General features: G+C 43.7%; 1 protein-coding gene across 6 annotated transcripts in view; it reads left to right on the top strand.

Annotated features, from left to right (window-relative positions):
* The window catches only part of PSD3 (pleckstrin and Sec7 domain containing 3), a 138,415-nt gene extending 115,138 nt beyond the window's left edge, over window positions 1–23,277 (top strand). For all 6 annotated transcript variants that reach the window (XM_064735400.1, XM_064735398.1, XM_064735399.1 and 3 more), the window contains 4 exons: window positions 3,128–3,285; window positions 4,121–4,265; window positions 7,385–7,528; window positions 13,874–23,277. In XM_064735400.1, coding sequence (XP_064591470.1) covers window positions 3,128–3,285; window positions 4,121–4,265; window positions 7,385–7,528; window positions 13,874–14,086 — 660 coding nt within the window. In that variant the 3' untranslated portion in view covers window positions 14,087–23,277. The remainder of the gene's footprint in view (window positions 1–3,127; window positions 3,286–4,120; window positions 4,266–7,384; window positions 7,529–13,873) is intronic.
* The last annotated feature ends 253 nt before the right edge of the window (window positions 23,278–23,530 follow it).

The raw sequence follows: 23,530 nt of genomic DNA on the forward strand, positions 1-23,530 counted from the left end.
CTTAAATAAGTGATTTAGGAGAAACAGTTTCTGAATTAGTGAGCACAGAGAGCACTGGAGGTGCTCAGTGGAAATGTTCACAATTAGCCAACTAAACATGCCTGTGCAGTATTATATAAAATAAGAAATTTGACATGTTTGGGACATTGGCTATGTCTCTGGGCATCCTCAGGCCAAGGTTAATTTCCTGCCCTCTGTTCATAACAAGAGGAAGTTGCAAAGTAGCAGCTTGACAGAATGTCTGTTCACTAGACTGACATGGGATGTGATGTGCATGTGCAAGAGAAGCTTATAAGGAGAGGACATAAGGCTGACCTCGCTTCCTTGCTAGAAATTGCTTCTGGGCAAAAAGTGCCCAGAACTCTTCTGTAAGGTTCGCAATATCTTTGCTGTTTGATGTGGCACTTTATAATTTTGCAGGCTTCGGGTCTTTTTATATAAATTTTCTCAAATTTCCTCTGTTAAAAATTAAAAAAAAAAATTGAGAAAGGCCAGACTCAGGTAAAGTGTTTGGTGGTGAGACTTTCTGAAAGAGAATCTTGCAGCTGCATGGAGATATCCATCCATGGTGCAGTGACTGATAAGAAAAGACAAATGTCATTCTCGGGTTTACCAAAAATGTATTTAAAAATATGCTGACTCTGGGTCATCAAGATGTGGGAAAGTCATTCTCCAGGAGTTTGAGAAAGATGAATTCAGCATGCCATTGCATTGTACGCAGCACTCACATCAGCCTTCAGCTGACAGACAGATCATAGTTTCTTTCTGGCTCCATATGTATTTCTTGCCACTATCGAGGTCTAACTTTAGAGAGCTGCCTTCCATTTCAGCTCAACCTGAACGCTGACACCAGCACAACATAGCACATGCTGTCCTTGACGGCTTAGGCAAAAATGGATGTTCCTACTCCCCTAGCATTCCCTACCAGTCAAAAAGAGTTGAAGGCCTTGGAGAAGGAATTTTGGCAGCACATTCATGTCCTTACAGCTTTCTCTGAGGCTGGCAAACTATGTGGAGACATTTCCGGTATGCTGATCAGTGCCTTTGGAGAAGCTGGCAGAGCCCCAGCTGTCAAGGTGGATTGCAGCCAACTGATCTGGTGGGATTAGCAGGGATTACCACAAATACTTTCTGTTGGAAAGGAGGGTTTATCAACCAGGGCTGCTTCTGGGGCTGCCCAAATGTGGACTTCTTCTGAAATGGATTTAGTCACCAGAGCAAGTTGTAGACATTGGATGCAGCTCACAGAGGAAGCTAGAAGGCAACAAGCTAAGTGATAGCTGACACTGTCTCTAGGCAGTAGTACAAGGTAAGATAGAATATCATATGTCTGAGGCCTCTGTAAGTTCATTTCCTGGCTCTGAGGTTTTCCCAGTCTTCCTGGACAACAGAGCCAGTCATTTCCCCCAAAACTACCACCAAATAAATCAGCTTGTGAGCCCTTACAGGAGGGGGCTTGACCTGAGGTCTTGCCTCCTCCATCTTCAAGGCAGGGTTTGCCAGACTTCCTTGAAAAAGGTTTAAAGAAATGCCCTAAGTGGGCATAGGCAAAATCCTTCAAGACTGACAGATGTCTTCAAATCTTGCTGAGTCTCAAATTATGAGAGATGGAGGACATTTGACTTTGCTCACTGCCAGCCCTTGTAAACCCCTTATATCACAGATGTTTAGGTTTGCGTCTGCCCTTTGGTCACCTGTGTAGTAATGCTCTGCCTTTCTGCTGGGCCTGCCAGACTTATGGTGGTGCCCTTGCCTAGCTCCAGACAGAGGTGGTGGTGTGGCAGGACTGCTGGATAGCTGCTCTTCTCAGGTTAAGTGTCTGAGCAGCAGTGTGGGAAGTTGTGGGCCTGCACCAGCCCATCAGAAGGGATGAGAAATGACAGAGGAGCAAGATGTTTTCTCCCACCTTCTAAGAGGTGGTCACCACAGCTGGTGACTTCCTATCCTGGAGAGCCTCAACCTGGAGAGCCCCAGCCCAGCCTGGCTGAAAGCTCAGATGCCTTTGGCAGTGGCATAGATTCCTCTGGCTGCAGTCCTGTTTGGTGTGCTGCCAGAGAAGTTCTGTAAATGAATTCATGCACATTAACCAGCTCTTCTCTCAGGCGGGTGTCTCCCTGGCTGTGGAAGCTAGTGCTATCCCTGCACATACTCTGCATCCTGCACTGTGTTTCCTGCTAAACCTTATCTCATAAATTGTGTTCAAGTGCAGCATCAATAGTTACCATGCCTGCAGGGAGTTATTTCACTGCTTTGCAGCTGTCACACTTGGTGCATATTCCAGGTGAAACTGATTTCTGTGATACACTAAGAGGGAGAAATGGAGTCAATTACAGACTGCTTTGGCCTGCTCTGCAGAAACAAAGTGATGCAGCCTTGCTGAAAAATCACTTCTCTTTCAAAAAGCTCCTGGCTTTCCCAAGCCATTTATAGTCTTGTGGGCTTTGGATGGAACCTATGGCTACATTATGTCCTTGTCCAGCTTCCGTCACTCAGAAGATCAAAGACTGCTTCCAGGCTGCTGCTTGCAAAACAAGAGTCCCTGGTTTTGTCATCTGGTGTTAGGAATGGTACCGTTTCTGTGTCAGAAACCCAGATAGAGTTGTGCTTGCCATTTGTAGACCCTCATCAGAGAGAGGTAAGGGAGTTTGCTGTAATTTTCTTTGTGGACTTTGTGAGGAGGCTTCTGTAGTGTGTGAGGACTTGCCTAGGAGCACCTACAAAGGAAATTGGTTGAGAAAAATTAAAAGCAGGCAGTAGAGACTGAGAACCTAAATAGCTGAGCAGTGGAGTTGGGGAGCTGATTATGAGGGATTGTTGAATTGAAGACAAATAATCCACAGCTGTTGTCATAGTCAAATACTTCCTGCTTACATCTCTTCCTGTCAAGCAGACAGTAGAACTACTTCTCTCCTTTGGAAAGACATCAAAACAGAGAAAAAAAGAAAAAAGAGAGAGAAAGGAAAACATGTTAAAGGTAGTGGAAACCACAAGTCAGGTTGCACTTAGTTCATATACTCTGTTACTATTTCTCAACTCTGGAATAAGGTTTTTTCCTTAGGCTAAGGAAGAAGGATTAGTACATGCAGAAATTAAATGCCATAAATTTCCCCCCTGCTATCTTCTGCAGGATGAATATAAGCCAGAAAAGGCTTTGTCGGAGGAAGATCTGAAGAATGCGGTTAGTGTGCACCATGCGCTGGCATCCAAGGCAACAGACTATGAGAAGAAACCCAATGTCCTCAAGCTTAAAACAGCAGATTGGAGAGTCCTGCTTTTCCAAGCCCAGTAAGTGCTCTCCTCATGCCACTCATTGAGGAAAGAAAGCAGTGCTGAAGGAGGAATAAATTTTTGCCTGGACAGGTTAAAACAGAGGCTTAAGAGGTTCAATCTGTTTATTTGATCAGAAATAAGATTAAGTAGTGATGTGATTAGAGTGCACAAATAGTGCATGAGAAAGAAACATCAGGTTTTAAGAGGCTTTTTAATCTAGCTGAGAGAGGCATAACAAGATGCAGGAGCTAGAAGCTGAAGCTCCAGGAAATCCAATTTGGAAGCAAGATAACAGTCAGGGTGATTAATCATTGAAGCAAATGACCAAAGGCAGTCTTGGATTGTCTGTCTCCTGATGTCATCAAGTCCTAGCCAGATGTCTTTCTAGAAGATATGCTGTGGTTAGAGACAAAGTTACTAGTTAATACAAGGATGATTTGATAAAGTTTTTCATGATGTGATATCCAGACATAACAGATGACCTGCCTTTTGCTTCTGAGCCCTTTTCTACTGAGATCCATATTAAACCTCCTAGAGATCTGTGGTTACCAGCACAACCAAGACCTTAGGACATATGTCTGAATCAGGGCATTAGTTGGCTCTGTCAGCTGTATTACTGGGATTGGATTAGGGAAAGATGTGTGCTAGGGTGAGGTATGGACCTAAGCACAAGCCAGCCTGTGACTGAGTTACTTAGCACTAGCTGCTTGCAGACATAGGCAGGAAGACAGAGCAGACTCTTAAGACTTGTCCAGTTTTGGCTATTCGGACTTTTAAAATACCATAGAAGGGATGGAAAGAGGTAGACAATGCTGAGTCAGCAAGTGCTTAATATGTGTTGCTTCCTCAGGAGCCAAGAAGAAATGCAGACCTGGATCAACAAGATTAACTGTGTGGCTGCTGTCTTCTCTGCACCACCATTTCCAGCGGCCATTGGTTCTCAGAAGAAGTTCAGTCGCCCACTCCTGCCAGCCACCACAACAAAGCTATCTCAGGTGAGACGTTTTTATATAGTGGGTAGGTGGTAATGATTTCTCTTTCTGTCCAGACACTGGATGGTCGTCTTTGTCACCGTTTAGCTGTTGCTGCTAGCAGTCCTAGGAGGAGAAGGCTTGCATAGTAAATCTCTGCTCATTTCCTCGTGCAAGATTTGAAGTGGGGGGAGAAAAGGAACAGACTCAAATACAATTGATTTATGGTTTTGAAGAAAATAGTACCAGATAAAGAATTTTCTTCTTGTGCTTATGACCCTGCAGAGTACATTTCAGATACTGATTGGTGGAGTTATTTTGGGTTTGAGTGTTTATGAAAGCCACTTATTTCAGAAGAGGTGGACATACTCCTGGTCTTTGGCTTTTTGAATTGATAAAAGGTGAAAGCTGATGCATCAGACAAGCATCAATTATATTTCTCCCACTAGATTTTCCAGACTCCATTTATTAGCTCAGGGATTTCCTGTATAATATATATTTATAAACTGTGTCTTAAATGAATCTCTTCAGTCTCCCTTGTGATCACACAAGCTTAGCATCCCGTGGCAAGGAGTTTCACAGCTCTACTGGTTCTTGCACAATTACACGTATTTCTGCTTGTCTCAGGCTGCCTGTGTCAGATGCTTGTGCCCATAACTTTTTGGGAGATGCAATGCCTGCCTGGAATTCATCCTGCATTGGCAAGAACATGATATGATCAGATTGACAGAGTGACAGAGGTTATACTTCATGACATCTTCCTATAGCTTTTGAAGTGATGTGCCCATGCTGGATTGTTTCTTAAATGCATTTGTTGGGGGTTTTTTTTATTGTCTTCATAGCTTAGCAACTGTCCTTAGAAACCACTGTCTCAAAACCTGTGTTTCTGTAAGGATATGGGGTTTTTATGTTGCCTGTGCTTTTTTCTCTCTCCATGACAGCAGCCTTTCTTCTTACATTGTGGTGACTGACTTACCGTTTTTTGTTCTGGGTTAAAGTTTAAATCATGTTATGTAAAAAAATTATAAACTGGTCTCATCCTTTTGGTTTTAGTTTTTGGTGATGCATACCTTTTAAAAATACAGTATGGTGCTTCCATAATTTACCCCCAGTCACCAAGGGAAGCTTTTTTACTCATTCTGTATGATTGTTCCATTTAGCATGTTGTTTCCTAGTCTCATTGTTTCCATTTAATCTGGAAAGGGAAAAGATAGATCACGACCCTGTGGTTTGTATCCTGAAGAAGGAGAGACATGAAAAGTGGAATAAGATAAGCTGTTTTAGATAAGGAGAAGAATGTTAAGTGTTCAAAATAGATAAATTCAAAGGCAAGCTGAAACATGTCTGCTTTCATCTGTCAGTGTGGAAAAGCTGCCAGCAGGCTGTTTCTCATGAAAAAAAACCCCCACAAATTGTCAGATCCCTGTGGTGGATGTTTGGGATTTTATTGAATGAGTCATGATGGACACTACTTCTTCAAAGGGTCTGTTCCTGGTCAGCCAGAAGTCAAGGTGCAGTGAGGGCTTAGCATGGATAAGGAAGAGAGGCTGGACATGATAACAGGTTGTGCAAGATGATTGTACCAGATTTTCCTTCAAAAGCAGAACAGTGTATGATCTTGGTTAGTCCAACCAAGGAGGTGTGTGACAAAACTATATATAAAGGAACAACCAATCTAGAAAAGACCTACTAGGGTGTTAGGCTTTTTCTTTTTTTCTGAGAATGCACAGCACACACAAAAGCTTCAGAGATGGTGCCCTGGAAATGACAGGTGCTGTGTTAATAGCTGCTCAAAGACCTCCTGTCATCAGGCTGTAGAACTCACTACCATAGGATGTCCCTGGGACCAGGGAATCAGCACAATGTAAAGAGTGATTGGGCACTAATGAGAGAGCATGCACGTTTAGAGTAGTAACTAACAGCAACAAGAATTTTTTGGCAATTAGTAGCAAGTGGTTTCAGCCCTACCATGTTTAGGCAGAGGCAAATTATCCCACATATTTCTCTCTTCAGTTCTTCTCCAAAAGAATTGAAACACAAGATTAGCTGGGTCTTAGCTATCATCATCTATAGAAGTTTTCCCCTTTCTGCTGTTTTCCACAGCTCCAGCGAGCCAAGAGGCTCAGTCCACAGTGTGATTCAGTGCAGTGCAGGCATATCTGAGCTAGATTTGAAGCTATGGGCTTCATCTGAGCTGTGGGCTGTGCTCAGAACCATACATACCACAGAGGGACAACACTGGCAGCTGCAGCTGTTGCCTCCTCTGAGGTGAGGTGCCTACATAGGAGCTGACCTGGGTACTACCTCTTGGCTAATTCACCAATATCTGCATGATCATGTGTCTATTTTGGACTTACCTAATTCAAACATAATTTCAGATCCAAGCCTAGAAATGGACAGAAGGCCATCCTGCAGGAGATGAAAACCTTCTGAGATGAGGGAAGGTTAGCTGACAGATGGACTGGAGGAAGTGAGTGGGCCTGGGTTTATGATAAAGGAAATTGCCTAGAAAGTGGGAGTAGCAGCTCCTCACTTTCTCCAACTGCACAGTGGGATAAAAACCGGTAGCAGCTTAGCAAAATGAGATACTTTTTGGGGACTGGACAGCCCTTCCTCTTCTGAATGCATTGTATTGTTCTAAACAAATAGAAACCACACACTAGAGAGCTTTTGGCAGTGCAGAAACAGAAGGAGGGGCCCTGACTCTGTGTCTTTTCTATCCTGGAAGGAACACCATTAACAATCAATAACCTGAGGCAGAGTCTTCACCTGTCTCATTTTGCCCTTGGTTTGTCTGCATACACAACAGTCTTAATTAATTTGCAAAAAAATGTGTTAGAGCAAAAGTGTCATGTTGTCAGTATTGCTCGGCAGCAAGCTGCTTCCATTGCTCACAGCAAGGCAATGGATGACAGGTTTGCTCTCTTTCCCAGTGGCATCTGCTAGCTGCTGAGTTTTTCTGCAAGCTTGGCCACTTTGGGTGCCTTTGAGAGAGCTGTTGGTGGCAGCGCTTTGGGATGACAGACTTTATCAATCTAAGAAAAAGAAACTATGAGGTATTATTGTACAGGAACCTCTCTATTTTTCTTTGCTTATTGGATATTTTGGATTCTGTCACTTAAGTGCCTAATATGTTTCTGAAGGATGAACAGCTGAAGTCCCATGAAGCTAAGCTGAAGCAGATCTCCACTGAGCTTGCTGAACATCGCTCCTATCCTCCTGACAAGAAGCTCAAAGGCAAGGAAGTAGATGATTACAAACTGAAGGACCACTATCTGGAGTTTGAGGTATATATGGAAAACATTACTTTTACTTCTTGGGTGTGGATGGTCTTATATTTGGAGTACAGTCCTGAAGTTCTTCATTTTTCACTTTATTTCCCTAGGAAGTGTGTTCTTGCTAGGCAGAAAAGTCAGCTGCAATTGCAGATGCTGGGATGTGGCTCTTCTTTCTGGTGAAAATGTCCTTAGTGATTTAGCTCCCAGCCTGTAACATGGAGGATAGAAACAAGACTCCTGTCCTTCCTCATGTACCTGTTTGAAGAAATTTTAAGATCTTAATGCATTAAGTGTCTTGTGTTGTAAAACTGTGTTGCCTAGTGTATTGGAACCTCAGTCTCTAAAGAATGACTGCGTTCTGCAGGAATGCAGATCATGGTAATTGTCTTCCATTGGTAGGTTCTGAAGGAACTGATATGCTGAAGTTACTGTCATAGGCTTGCCTCCCTCCTCAGAGCCATTGTGTTGTATACCACTTATATGGATATCAGGATGAGAAGGAAAATGGTAGACTTAAAGATCACAGATTGAATGATGCAACTTAGGCAGATGCATAAGAAGATTGTTTTGAGTATCTGAAATCAGCTTTTATCTGTAATGGTGTCTGCCACATTTTAGGACTATGTGGGAATGAATCGGCAACCCAGCGGATGTCTGACATTTGTTATACTACACCTTTGAGCTTTTTCCCCCAGGACTACGAGTCAATGTTGCCTTGGGTCTGAAAGGATCCTACTCTAAACAGGCAGTGCTTGGCAAGGAAAATGTATAGTCTGACAAAGAGGAAGAGCAGATAAGACAGATAAGACCACTAGAGCTGATGCTGGAGGCAGCACAGCACAAGCCTCTAGAACTGAAGTAAGCCTTCTGCCCTGTGCGATCAGTTTCTGTTAGAGGGACTCTTTTTACTCCCGAACTTAAATCATTGCATGCTTTTGCTTTTGCAGAAGGTTAACCACTGTGTAGCCACTGTGTTGAGTTTCACTTTGCTGTAGTAATGTCCATCAGCATGGCTTTATGAAGGAGGAATCGTAACTTGACCAACATGATAGTCTTTTTTGATGTGATGTTTGGTGTGATGGACAAGGGGAGAGCAGTGGATATTGTTTGTTCTTCACTTTGACAAGAATTCTAACACTGTCACCTCTAACAACCTTGTAGTCAAGCTGATGAAGTGGATTACGAAGTTGACAGTGAACAAACGAGATCAAAGAGTTGTGATCCATGGCACAGTGTCAGTTAGTTTTGAAGAGAGCACTCAGATGTACAGAGTAAGCCTCACACTTTCTCTCTGGAGGGCATCTTGTAAAACTTGGAAGATAAAGCATTTTCTTAGCTTTGCATTCTTGACACAAAGTTTATTTTCTGTCACTTATAGAAGCTTGGTGAGTTAGGATGAAATGTGGGCTGGAGTGTTAAACGTTTATAGAAAGATTGATGAGGGAGTAGATTGTTGTGGGGTTTTTCTCTGTTTCCTGTGAATTTTATCAGGGATAAAATTTATATCCTTTATCTTTTGAGGATATTCCTCAGGTACCTCAGTACAAATCAGAACCACTATAGCCCAGGAAACAAAAATGTCCTCTTCACTAGTGAGAGTCTCAAACAGCATTTGAGCTGTGAAGTTCAGCTCTGCACAAGTGCTCATCTAAGCAGGCAAGTTGTGGCAACAGCTTCAGTTGTGTGGGAGAAATGGTAATTCAAGGCGCTGATTTGCTGTGCTAAGTTACCTTCACACTAAGCACAGATTTCACTGGCCATGTTGAACTATCAAGACACCATTCCAAGGGTCATGAGAGCAGGCAATTCCAAAATGTTGGAAATCAAACAAATGAGGCAGAAGGCTAACTTGGGATCTTCTTCTGGAGCTAAGTCAAAAAAGTAAGGTTTATGCTGAGTGGAAGCAAGGTCATGTGGCATGGGAACAATTCAGTGAGAGATGCTGCTCACCATTGTAACAAGAAAATTCACGTGGCCAAATCTCAATTGGAGTTGCATCTGGCCAGAACTATGGGGAATAAAAAGAGTATCAATAAAAACAGTGTTTTAAAATATATTAATGGCAAAAGGCAGTGTAGAAATAACATCAACGTCTTACAGGATCAGGATGGTCATCTCACAAACGGGGACATGGACAAGGCAGAGTGTTTAATGCAGTCTTTGCCTCTGTCTTCAATATGGATGGCAGACCACGGGGATCTCAGTGCCCTGAGATGGAGGACCATGACTTTGAGACTGCTCCCCTTTAAACTTGAAGTTGTGTAGGATCAGCTTTTTAAGCTGGATCCCTGCAAATATATGGGGCCTAATGAAATTCATCCAGGATACCTCCAACAGTTTTCTGATGTCGTCACAAAACTTGTCTCGATGATATTTGAACAGTCTGGAGAGATCCCAGTTGGCTGGAAACTGTCCCAGTTTTCAAGAAGGGCAAAAAGGATGACACTGGGAAACCAGAAACCACAGGTCTGTCAATCTCATTTCAGTGTCTGGTAAATTTACAGAGAAAATGGTTCTGGGAAGTACTGGAAAACATCTGGAGGACACTAGAACCATCATTACAGCCAGCACAGCTTCATGAGAGGAAAGTCAGGCTTGTCCAACCTGGTTTTCTTTTATGACAGGATAACCCACTTACTTGATCAACAGAAGCCAGTTAATGCAATCTTTTTTTTTATTTCATAAAGCTTTTGATACTGTCTCTCTGAGGACCCTCCTGCAGAAAATGTCCAGCCCACAGCTGGATAAACACATCATGTGGTGGGTGAGCAGCTGGCTCAGGGGTCAGGCACAAAGGGCTGCAGTGAATGGGGTGACATCAGACTGGTGTGACATCAGACTGGTGTGACCTGTCACTGGTGGGGTTCCACAGGGCTTCATCCTTAGCCCAGTGCTTTTCAACGTCTTCATAAATTACTTGGACATGGGACTGGAGGGCATACTAAGCAAGTTTGCTGATGATACAGAACTGGGAGAAGGTGCTGACTCCCTTGAAGGCTAGGAGGCCCTACAGAGACACCTTGACCAATTATGGGACTGGGCAATCACCACCTGTATGAAGTTCAACAAGGGAAAGTGCTGGATTCTGCATCTCAGATGGGACAACCCTGGGTGTATGGAGCACCTGGGAATGAGAAAATGGAGAGCAGTGCCTTGGAAAGAGACCTGGGGTCCTGGTCAAGGGCAAGTTGAACATGAGTGAGCAGTGCCCCGGCAGCCAGGAGGGCCAACTCTGTCCTGGGGTGCATCAGGCTCAGCATCAGCAGCCAGGCAAGAGAGGCACTCTGCTCTGCACTGGAGCAGCCTCACCTTGAGTGCTGGGGCCAGTTTTGGGTCCTCAGTATAAGAAAGATATGAAGCCTCAAAGCTGCCAAAGGAGGGCAGTGAAGATTATGAAAGCCTTAAGGGGAAATCATGATGAGTAGCTGAGGTCTCTCGGTTTGTTCAGCCTGGAGGAGAGGGAGGAGCTGAGGGGAGACTTCATTGCAGTCAACAACTTTCTTGTGAGGGGAAGAGGAGGGACAGGCACTGATATATCTGTGACAATGTGTGGGAATGGCCTGCAGCTATGTTAGGGAAGGTTTAGGCTGGACATTGGAGAGAAGTTCTTCTTCACCCAGAGGCTGGTTGGGCACTGGAACTGGCTCCCCAGGGCAATGATCACAGCACCAGCCTGACAGAGTTCAAGAATCATTTGGACAATGCTCTCAGGTACATGGTGTGATTCTTGTGGATGGTCCTGAGCAGGGCTAGGAATTGGACTAGATTATCCCTGTGGACCCCTTCCAACTCAGTTAATTCTATTATTCTGTGAGGCAGTAAAAATCCCAAACCAAACCTAAATGTTGAGCTGTATGAAAATTGTGAATGGAAACTTTGTGAATGGAAAGCTTCCCTTTAGAACAATGTCCTGTCAGGGTTGGCAGGAGTGGTGAAAGAGCTTACTGTATGAGATTAAATGCAAAGGGCAAGGGGCAGGAGAGGTAGGATTTTGTAACTGTCTCTTTCAGGCTGAGACAGCAGGCTAAATCTAGTGTCTGTGTACAGGTGGCTATGCTAATACATCTTGGGAAACACACCAAAAGGTCCTGTGAGTCCCTAAGGTAGCAGCATAGTACCGTTTGGAAGGAAGATGCCAGTTTCCTTTTCTGTAGGTCCTTACAATTTCTTTTTGTTCATGCACTGGTGATGCCTTCATTCTTGTTCCTAGCAAAAGACATGTGAGATGGAGGGGAGGTGAAGCATGAGGTAACTGGTCCTTGTTCAGGTATGCAGCCAGTCGCATTTGTTTTTGATGGTGTCTTTACTTACACCCAGCATGGAAGGAACGGCTTTCATTGCCTTTTCTCTGAGGAAGTACTGCATAAGATTGAAAAAAATTAGTTGCTTCTTGCAGAAAATTTATAGTTAGAGAAGTACCTTTTGAGTGCTGTCAGATGAGAGGTGAAGCCAGAATACCGATGTGCGGCTACTTCATACTTCATTATTATGTGCATTCATTCTTCAGAGATAATGTTGCAGAAGCTTTTGAATGGTTTTGACTTCTGTGGTTTTATTTCTTGACAGAAATTGCCAAATTGATTTCTTTTAAAGCAAAATTTCCAGTAGCATTTATCTAACTTCAAATGTCAGGTCACTGAAAGACCAACTTTGTTGTGGTTGAAATCAAAGTAGAAGTGTGTTGATTAATTGTAATAGAAATCAAGGGCCCACAAAGTTCAGGGGAAAATGGCCTTTTGCACACATGCAGGTCCTGGATTTCCATTCTGATTGCTGAGTCTTGAGACTTTGGTGGTGTTTACTGGACCTGTAAAAGCATAAATCCATACAAGTAAAGCCCCCCTCTCAATTTCATGATATTATGCTGTTCCCAGCTAAGAGCACTGGCTGGCCTTTTGCAGAAGCGTCTGGTTCATTTTGTGGTGAATCATCCATCAGCTCAGTGCATCATCGTCAGAGTTCTTGCTGTTTCTCCATTTCCATTTTTATTAAATGACACATCTTACCTGCTTCATGTGTTTGTCTCTCACGTTGTGGAGCTCCATCTCCAGATATGGAAGTCATAGGAATGCTTATTTATTTAATTTGTAGGAGGATTCTGTTATGATTCTCCTCTGTGAGGGTTTGTTTATTCAAAGGATTCTCAAAAGCCAGTCACATTCTCTTCTTTATTTCCCCCTTTATATTCCATACTTCAAAGCTTTTTGACTTCCTGCCCTTAAATAAATGTTTTTACCAGAACTTTATTATTTTGTTAGAAAATGTAAAATATTTTCTTAAATACTTTTTTCCTCTGTCAGGAACATAATAGCTTGGCTGCTGTTTTGCCACTTTCAAATACAAGTTAACAATCAGTACAGATATTTACATCCACCTTCCCTGACTCCCAGCACACTGAGATCGCTGTAATCACAATGCCTGCACCATGTCTTTAAGTGGATATATCAGGGGCAAGCTACTAAATAAATTCTGTGAATGTTCTCAGGACCTCCTGCCCCAACATCTGTTTCTGAGACCTTTCAGGGGTCTTCTGTTACCATACCCTCATTTTCTTCCTTGCCGAATTGTTTTGTGGAAAATGATGCAATCGGAGCAAACAGAATGAAACCTTCCTGTTGGAGAGGGAAAACTCTGGTCCAGATGAGGGATAGAACAAATGGGCATGGGGCACAGTAAAGTGAACTTTTTCCAGTTGAAAAAGAAATGTCTGGACAGATAGCAACCTTCATCATTCCCTGTGAGTGACATAGCAGGGAAACATGCCTTGCTGCTGTCATAGCCTTCTCATCTGCTCCTTTTTGTTAAGGTCTGGCCTTTTAGAAGATTTTCCCACATGCCTAGTGGTGGCCGTGATGGTGCAGTCTGAACTTAGAACCTGCTTTAGTTTCTCCCCTGTGGATAAGAAAAGCAGGACCTGCTGGTGGGAGTGGAGGATTGCAGCAGAGCAGGATTTTTGTTGTCCTTAGTTTAGTGCACTTTATCTCCATGCGTGCCTGAGCACATAGGATCTCAGAATGTGTGAGCACAGCTTTGGTCTCAGCATGACTAAAGTAGCAAGCTTTCATTTGATGGTGTTACTTGGAATGGGAGCCAACACTCATTGGAGCATCAGGATTTGTGTGCTACAGAACTGAGTGCCTCTAATTACACAGGCCTCAGTCTGCCTGAAATCCTCTTTGTTTAATTTACATTAGCCACTGTTGTCCATATCCACATTAGGCACCATTGTTCGCATACATGCTGAGCTCCTGGTTTTCAAGGCCAGCAGAAAGCATTAAGTTACTGAGGTGGTCTCTCATGTGCCCCTGCAGAATTTCTTTGAGACTAATTTGGGCCTTTCTTTTCATTTCCCAGAAAAATCGCTATGAGATTTACGTTGGCCTACTGAAAGAAGGGGTGAAGGAGCTGCTGAGTGGAGGAGAGAACGATGCGCCAGGACTGAAGAAATCCCACTCAAGTCCTTCTTTGAATCAGGAGTCTCCAGTTAGTGCCAAGGTGAAACGCAATGTGTCAGAGAGGAAGGACTACAGGCCAGAAACACCCAGCATTAAGCAGAAGGTCACTTAGGGTGCAAATGACAACTAGGGGAACAGCCATGCAGCAAAGTATTGGTGGTCAAAATTTTTTCATTTAATAAGCTGTCATTCACAAAAAATAAGTGCATCTGCCTGAATGGGGTGTTAGTGACATTTTCTATTGTATATTTTGCTGTTTCTGTGCAGATTGTGGGAGATGTCTTTGCTCCTGCTTTGCTTTGCTTTGTTAATTTATCATTTAGCAATTGAAGCATCGGGACTTTTTTGTGTTATTCTGTTTCTGAAGGAGCTGGGGAAGGGGTAGAGAGCTGTGACGTTTATTCTATCTCCTCCCCATTTATCTCCTCCCATCGGCATGTGGCTTTCATCTCTCAAGTCACTTGTCACTTTATTTACGTGGTGGGTGGGAAAAATAACTGGACAAGTGCTGCAGTGCTGTGAATGTGAGCTGTAGCTGTGAGAAAAGCTGTGCAAACATGCAGCTGCAGGAGGCTGACTATAGGGTAGGGTGCTGGAAGCACTAGTTTCCTGACAATGTAAGGCATGTTGGTACTGGTACTGAGCAGCAGGTGGTACAGTAAATAGTCACTGTTGCTTATTGTTACTGCATTGACCCTGGACACTTTGCCTGTGTGAAGGAATGAACCTGGAAACCTCTGGCAATGCTGAGATGATGGCATTGGAATAATTTGTTTGCTTCCTCCCAAGCAGGGAGCCTTCTCCTGAGTTTGCAGTCTGGAAGGCATCCAAACCCATGCTGTCTCTGCAGTCAGGAAGATTAGGGATTACCCAGTTGGAATGGCTATCTGGGCTTCACATTTATTTGCAGAGAAGGCTGCTGTAGATGTCAGCCATTAGCATTATATATTAATTATATATATTAAAGACAAAGGGCCTCTGTGTAGTTTTTAACTATACGCTCTCACTTAGCTGCTATATAGAGCCTTATGATATATTGTGTCCTGTCGCTTCCCCTTCCGGGGGTTTCCTTGTTGGTGTGCAAAGAGAGCTGCTTTCAATTCCTCTCATAGTGACAAAGCACTTTGCCTTTTTTCTTCAGAACGGGATTCTCCTCAGTTCTCCATTTTCCTTCTTTAGCTCAAATATAGGTGGAAGAGGCTGGTGCCTCCTCACAGTTCCTGCATACCCTGTGCCAGACTTTCCAAGGGAGCACAGATCTGGGAGAGACCACCATGGGTAGGTCTTTCCATACCTGAAAGGTACACTCTACACCCTGTTTGTGCCATAGACCCTTGGGGTGGCCAGCAGTTTTTCAGGCACAGAGAGCAGAAAGATGCCATAGAAATAATTTTCCTACTTCCCAGCCCCTCTTGTGTGGGCAGTGTCATGGATCTGCAGAGAGTGCTGGCTCTCCTGTTACCCAACTTGTTGCCTGAGTTTTAATCTCAGTTTTTATACTGGCCTACAGGGTGAGCTTGGACAGGTCTCTCCCATTTTGACAGGTCTCTCACCCTTTCCCTATATGAAGTAGTACTACCAAACTGGCCTTTCCCACAGAGCGCCTTGGGAGATAATGTTGAGGGCCAGTTGAAAACTGCTCCTTGCTGTTTGTTCTGTTGTGCCTGGCACAGGACAGCCTTCTTGTTGATTGCAATTCTTGGTGCATATAGAAATGTCAAGATCAATGCAAGGACTGTTTAGAAATGCACTGGTGTTTTCAGCCCAAGTAGTCAAAGAGCTGTACATCAAAAAAATTGCTATCTGAGTGGATGTGTGTTCTGTCAGGCTTCCCAAGGGTCCAAGTCAATTCATCTAGTTTTACTGAGCTCCCAGTCCAGTGGACAGAACTAAGAGTGATCAAAGAGAAAACGCCCTTAACAGCCACTGCATGACTTGCCTTCCCTACTGAGTACCACCATGCAACAGCTTTTGTAGTGTTGTGCTGTCTGTTGGCTGTAACAGTGATGTTGCATTCTCAGATGTGAGGTTTTGGGGCAAATTGATCCTTGCAGCTGCAGCCTGGTAGCGAAGCCAGATGAGACTATTCTCATGAGTGATGTTGAGATGTGCATCCATCTGGCATCTGCCACAGTTGAGAAATGTGGAATACACCTCTGGGAAGAAAACTTGACCTCCCTTTTATGATTAAGGAGTGGTATTTAGTGTTCCCACTGAGACTGTCCAAACTACATGGCCCTTGCTCACTCCCTCCTCCTCCCATCCTTGCAGTGGGCTGGAGAGGAGAATTGGAAGGATAAAGGGCAAAGACCACAGGTTGAGATAACAAAATTTACTGGAAATGGCAATGAGATAAGAAAATGAATGGTAAACAACAGCAGTATTAATAACACAGTGCTCAAGAATACTCACCACGCAGAACCCAACTATACCCAACCGTTTGCTTCCCAATACTCCGACCCAGGAGGGACATCTTCTCCTGTTCCTGGAAAATGACATGAAGTGGTATAGAATAACTTTCAAGTCCAAGCCATGATCCTGCCGGGCTACTGCATAAATTAACCCTGTCCTGGCCAGAACCAGTACATCATTCTGTGAATTATTTTATATTACCATAGGATACATGCAGCAGAAGCAAAACCCAAAAAAAGGTGCAGATCTATAAATGGCCCTGCTTGGCTGTCAGGGTTGGGTTGAGTAGATGGTCTTTTTGAAGGCAGGCTAGAACATGCTTGGCAAACCTCTTGTATTTATGGAGTGCAGTGCTCCAAAGGCAAAGAGGTGACATTTTACTTTCTTCTTCCCTGGCTTTAAACATATTTCCGTTGCTGAAAATTCCAGTTAAATTGCTGAGCTCAAGAAGAAATTACTCCTGTTAAATGCATTTTCCAGCTTTGACACAGAAACTGGGTAATTCCTCTTCAAAGTCATTGCAGAAAAGATGATTTGAAGCAATAGGAAAAATCAAAAAGTGAACTGCAAAAAGGATGTTTTTTTCATTATTTATTATCTAATTCTGTGTGTACTTGTAAACAGATAGGGTATTTTTTTTAGGTCTCATCTGAATGTATCAAATGCAGATTTTAATTTTTGCATTTTTTAGTCATTAAACATTTGTTGAGCTTAGAGCAGTCTTGCTGAGGCTGTTGAGGCGTGCAGATCAGTTTACCCAGAATTTATAGTTTCTGCTCCAGTTTTACATAATGCCGTTTTCCTTTGTTGCTTTACAATGTATAAGCATGCCAGGCACCTGTGTAGAAATGCACACTTTGGAGAACAAGAAAAAAATGTGATCCTGTTGCAAAAGTCTAAGACTCCTGCCCTTCCTTGGGAATAGGTTCATCTACCAATCAGTATTGTAATTAGTTTTTTCCCTCCTGATCACACTATATAGGATAGGGCAGATTCTCAGGTGGTCTAAGTGGTGCATCTCCTTGAGTAGCACCATTAAGAATCTGACCAGGGAGGTTTGCATGGTACCCTGCACCCTGCCTTTCTTTGCGGAAAGATGTTTCCCTCTAGGGAAGATCAGTGCTTGACTGCAGCGACTCAGGAGCTCTGGTTGCAGTATGTAAGAATATTCTGCTGGTTTCCAGCCTGCCTCTGGGACATGAGCTACAAATCACTGGAGCAGCCTGCAGTTTCCTGGGTGTACTCAGTGTAAGGAGCTACTGGCTGGCTGCCATGAGCATGTGTGCATGTGGGAGAGCCTTTGCATTGGTGACGCAGGGAGGTGCCATCCTTCCTGGTCACCCTTCCTGCTCCAGTGTGCTACCATTGCTCAGGCGAGGCCTCTGCCTGCATGTAGAGAGTGGGGATACAAAGAGAGGGAGCAGGCTAAGGCTAACCCTCCTTACTTCCCCTTATGGTGCAGATACTGGTTCTGGGGGGACTCACCTGGCTCTGAAGCGTTGCTGGCTCCAGGGGCTGAACCGTCTGCTATCCCCTACTAAGGGAGGAGAGACAGGAAAGGGCCCCACTAGTCTGCACCTGACAGCAGAGGGCTGATGGAGAAGGGGAAAACTGCCTTCCCGTCTCCCCACCCAGCAACCAAAGTGGGTGAAATACTCTCCTGAAACCAAAACCATACTCTCCTCTATGATTCAGCAGGATGCAGGGGACTGTTTGAAATGTTTTTTTTTTTTCATCAGCGGCTGCTAAAGGGACTCCCTGGACTAGTTGTGTGTTTGTCTGCATCTTGCAGATAAATTACGCATGAACCAGTGAACATGACTACAGCTTCTAAATCCAGTATTTATGTTGTGTCTTCAGTTGATGTAGGGAGGTAAGTCAGCCAGCAGAGTGATTAATGCAGCAGAGTTGTGCGGGAATGCTGTTCAGCTGTGTTGCCAGCTCAGTTTTTCATCTGTAGCCAGTCACTTGTAAATGGTTACCAGAAACTTTCTAATGATTAGTAACAGCTCCTCACTAAAATACTTCCCCTCTGATCCTGCCTGCTCCCAGGTTGCAGTCTGTCCGTGTTAAGGGGCTCTCATGGACAGCTGTGCCCTGCACAGCCCTGCTTTGTGGAGGAATTTGGCCCAACAGACCTACAGGGACTGTTCAGTGACTTTTCACAGCTCTGCCTTTGGATAACAAGATTGGTTGCTTTTCTGGCTTGAAAAAGCCAAAACTTTTGCCTTTCTCCAGTGAGGAAATAAGGTTATTGCTTGACTGGAGTAGGCCATTCAGTGAAGATGTGGCTATGGCAGTGGAAGAAGTCAGAGATGATTATCATCAGGCTTCCTGGAAGCATTGTATGGCATTGTTCTCCTTGAAAGCGAGAAATGCTCTTCTCTGCAGATGGCTTACTGCTTACTGTGTCTGCATTCTCCATTTTAAAATTAATTTTGGTCTTATTACAGTTAGTCTGACAGCTCCTCCTCCTTTTCTGACAAGCTGCTCTTGTCTGTCATCTTAGCACCTCAGCTGCTTCTGTATAACAGGTCTGTTTCCTTCCCTGCTTGCAGAAATCCAGAAAATTTGACTCTCCCATCTTGCATTGAGAAAACCTGCTCTGAAGCAGTGCTGCATTGAGTGGATAACCCTGTGAACAGCTTTTTCACTCTGCTTGTTGGTAGCCTGTGTTTCTAGCCACAGTTATAGCTGGGAGGTGCGAGACCGAGTTTTAGACTGCTGTGATCCTCTAGTTCTATGCTGCAGGGATGCAAAGTCGCCCTTCCCACACTTAGACCAGACACTTGCAACATTCTTACTCTTCTAGTATCCAGGCTGTTGGAAACACTGGCTGCTTCTGCGGGGTCTAAGGCAGTATACTCGTATTATGCCGAGAAATCTTGCAGCTTGCTGCTTGTTTAAATTTTCTCCAGTATTGCTCTCCCCAGGCTCTGGGACATCACATCTGCTCTGAGGGGGCAGTTAAGAAGTCCACATTTCTTGTCAGAGCACAATCATTGCTCCTCAGCATGTGTTCTCAGCATCTGGTATCTAGGCTTCCTAGAGGGATGAACCATAGAAGCTGTCTCAGAAAAAGCTAGTCTGCAGCTTGTGCTTTTTACAGGATATTTTTAGTGCATATAGAAGCAGTACGTCTGGCCTCTCCTGTCCTCCCAGAGCTCTCCCAGCAGCATAGGTATAGCATAGTGGGTTGCTTCACTTGGAGCTTCTCTGTGGAGACCTGGGCTCCAGGAAGAAGAGGCTTTGTCAGCCTTCAGAGAAATGCTACCAGCTGAGCGTCAGTGCACAGCACAGTGATGCTGTGTGAAGAAGCCAGTGCCACCCTCCATGGCTGGTCACCTGCTGGAGACTGTGAGCTCTAACATTGCCCTCAGTGTTGGAGGTAATGAGAAATGCTGGCTTCCTTTTTTTTCTAGTCTGTGCTGCTTGAGGAACTGTCTTTACCACCCGCTGCTTTTCTCCCTTGTGACAGGAGCACCCCTATCCAGGGATACCACAGTTCCTTTGTGAGAAGATTGGTTAACATGAGAGCAAGGAGGAGAGGTCTTTGGAAAAAGTCTGAATGCCATCTGGGAGTATCTGCTCTGCTGATGGCAGCATAGAGTTGAACGTTGAAAGGCCTGGCCTTGCCTGAGAGAATGTCCCTTGCTCAAATATTTTGTTAGCTGAATTAAGGTTGTGTTTTAGTTATTTATTCGAGCCCATCCCTTACCAAATGCAAGCAAGAACTTTCACAAAGGTTAGACCATTGACCTGACTTTGCCCTTGTGGTCTGAAGGAGCAAATTTAGACTAGTCCAATGTGTTCTTTCTTGCCTGCCTTTGAGTGCTTAATTATTCTATAAAAATTATAGATGTTTAATCAATGAGGGACCTCCCACGGCATATGCTTTTAAAACGAGCCAGAAACCAGCTGGAGTGCAGGCCAGAGGTTTATCTGCACCAACAAAGGTACATCACTTAGCAATGCAAGCATTGAAAGTGCAACAAGCTACAAGGGCAGGATTTTTCTCTGACAGAAACCACTGTAATTCGTAGCCACTCTGGCAGTCATCCTGTCTGTACCTCACAGATGAGACTAGCACAAGAAGACAATTTTTGTTTACACAGGCAAAGTTTCAGCTTGGGCCAATTGATACCATGGTGTAGTGACAGAGCAGCTAGCTAAGCTGCCATGAAGACCTGTTTAACACAAAATCCTCCAACTCCCCTTAGCCTCTTGGTGGAAGAGGGAGATAAATGGTATCAAGTCTGTGTCACCACGCAATGCAAACTCTACTGGTAATATAAGTCTTAACTCACACACTTACGAAATTCTCATACTCAGAGCTGTCAGATTCTGAAAGACTGTAGGATGAGAACAGGGGTGGGTTGTGGTTGGGGTTTTTTTTAAATTTGTACATATTCATGACAACTGTGTCCTCTTACTTGAGTCTAGAATTATAATTTGGCTAAAAGGACAGAGTTTTTTTGGCTGTTGAAAAACTTTTAAATCACTCCTCTCTGTGAGGTACACTCTGAGACTTACATTACTTGGTGAACATGTTTAATTGATGCCTATAAATGTGTGTATTTCCTAAGTATAGTATGGCTTCTATGGCTCAGCACTGCAGAGCCTGCTGTTCTTTTCTGGGGCTTGTTTGGTCAAAGCATTCAGCAGCTGCAAACATTGTTAGGATGCTTGTTGTTCTAATTGTTCTCAAGTGAGGTTAAACAGTTATCAGAGTTTTTGCAGATTTAAGGTATACTTTGAGCTGCTTTGATCTTCATGCGTTGTCCACCAGGGGCTGCCTGTTGTTTTGCATGTTGAAAGCAAGGCATATATTTGAGAGTCTAAGCAAGAGCTAGTGGGTGGAATTTTCTGCTTGCTTAACACTGGGCTGACTTTCTCCCAGTTTATATCAACCGATGCCTGTACAAGGAGCATCCATGCTGACTTCTTCTGAAAATCATGCTCTGGGGATCTAATACACAGCTTTACTTCTGAAAATGTTGACCTTGTTCTGTGAAAATTCAGCAAAGGGACATCATGTCCAAAGTGTCCAAGAAGGACAGGTGCCTGTGATGTCTCCTGCAGATATAGCAGTACGGCAGTAGTGAGGGGTTTATTTTTCTACAGCTGTTCAAATTTCCAGAAGAGTGGCTCATCAGCAGGGAAGAGAAGAGCAGCAGGGCTGAGATATCTATCTTGGGCATCTCTTATGCCTCCCAGAGGTTTGTTTTGAGAGCATTGAACAACCTTTTAACAAGTTGCTGGTCTGAGGCAAAAGACATAGGGAAACCCAGTGAGTTTTCCTATTGCATTCTAGTAAGGGAAACAGTAGCACGATCTGCATTATTCTTGCAAAGAGAGAGCAAAAGCTGAGGGTGTGATTATTACATGGAGTCATAAAACTCTTTAGCATGCAATCAGGTTGAAGCACTTGAGCAACTTCAATAGTGAAACTATACCTTTGCACTTCACTGGACCACAGCCAGAGTGATTGCACCTTGCAGAACTGAGACATGAGCGAACTGGAGCTCAGAATGAAATTAAGAAGACCACCGTGTCACCTTGCTTTGGGCAAGCTGCAGTCCTAATCTTTTTTCAGGTACTGGGCTTCTCCCTTGGGTTTCCTGCCCTCCATGGTGGTGGGAAGATGTGGGTGAGCACTGTCAGTTTCAGAGTCACAGTTAAGTGTCATTTACCCTCCACCTGAGCTGTTGCTATGTTGTTTTCCCTTAGGCTGAGAAAGTGGACTGAATTTTCAGTCAATGTTGCTTGATAGCCAATGGGAAGCATCTCAGCAGTGGTGATGCAGAAAAACATTTTGCACATGCATGTACATACACCTTATACATCTCTTGTGTGCAGAACTAACCTTACAGGACTTGACAACAGTCCTTGCAAGACCTTTCGTCTGGGTGGTCTCCAATCGCTTCTGTGATGTGTAGGAACCTTCTTTCTGGTAACCTTGAATTCAGTTTACTGTCATCACTGAATTGCTGGAGTGTTTTTCATGTAATACACTAGAGACAGTCCCATTCTCACTGCTTTGTGGTAACTTCTTGGTCTGCTGTGAAGCAACAATGTTGAGGTAGCCATTAAATCTTTTCCAGCAGCATGGAACTTGCTGTTCTGACTCTGGGGAGGTCATTATCTCAGGTTTGACACTATCCTACCACCAGGATACCCTGTTTTGTCCCTGGGAATAGGCATGGCCAGAAAGGCGTACTTGGTGGTTAGAGTCAGAGCTGTGCAGACTTAAATCAAGCCCTGGTTCAGGGAAGATTTTTCCATGTGCTGCTGATATCCATAAGGACTCAAACATATACTTGCTTACACAGAGATGCTTTCCTGAAGCAGAGTTGTCACTCTTTTCTACAGGTATCACAGGATGCCCTCCCTTATTCTGCTTCATGTATCTGGTACTAGAATGATCATTTCCTGATAAATGAAGGCACTTAATCAGTCCTCTTCCCCTTGGAAGAAGGACTTTTGGGGATATTGTTATATCATTTAAAATAATATTTTGGAATTTAAGTTTACATTGCTTTATTTTTCACTTGAGGTGACTGTATATAAATATTTTCCTCTATTTTATCATTGCTGATAAAGTAAGCCTACAGTATACAGACAAATAATTTGCCTTTGATGTATTGAAACTGTGAGATAAAAAGTAGACTTCTCTCTTGTGTCCATGTTCCTGACTATAACTCTGTTCCTCTGTGTTTTTATAAGTTGGAATAAATGTTGCTTACGGGCAACAAAGAGCCTGCAAGCTTCCCAATAATTTTTGTCATTGAACTCAAGCAACCCTATTGAAGGATCTCACATATGTATAATGATATATGTATATGTACAAACTTTAGAAAGAAATAAACCAAATGTATTTCGCGTTCTGCAGCTGAATGTTTTTTATTGGAACCCTAACAGTTGCTCCTACAATTAAGAACATGAAAGTGGCTTTACAGTGAATGACTCTTGGCAGTCAGTAGTTTCAGGGTTTCCTGAGCTGAAGCACATGTGTACTGTCTGCCTTACAGTCTGGATCTTACCCGCAGTTGGCGCAACCAATGGAGCCAGTGGCAATTTGTGCACACCAGTCCTATGTGAGGGCAGCTGGAGCACATCTCTCTTCCTTCTGCACCTGTACAAG

This window comes from Zonotrichia leucophrys, chromosome Z (assembly GCF_028769735.1).
Source record: "Zonotrichia leucophrys gambelii isolate GWCS_2022_RI chromosome Z, RI_Zleu_2.0, whole genome shotgun sequence".
In the NCBI taxonomy this organism is placed as follows: Eukaryota; Metazoa; Chordata; class Aves; order Passeriformes; family Passerellidae; genus Zonotrichia; species Zonotrichia leucophrys.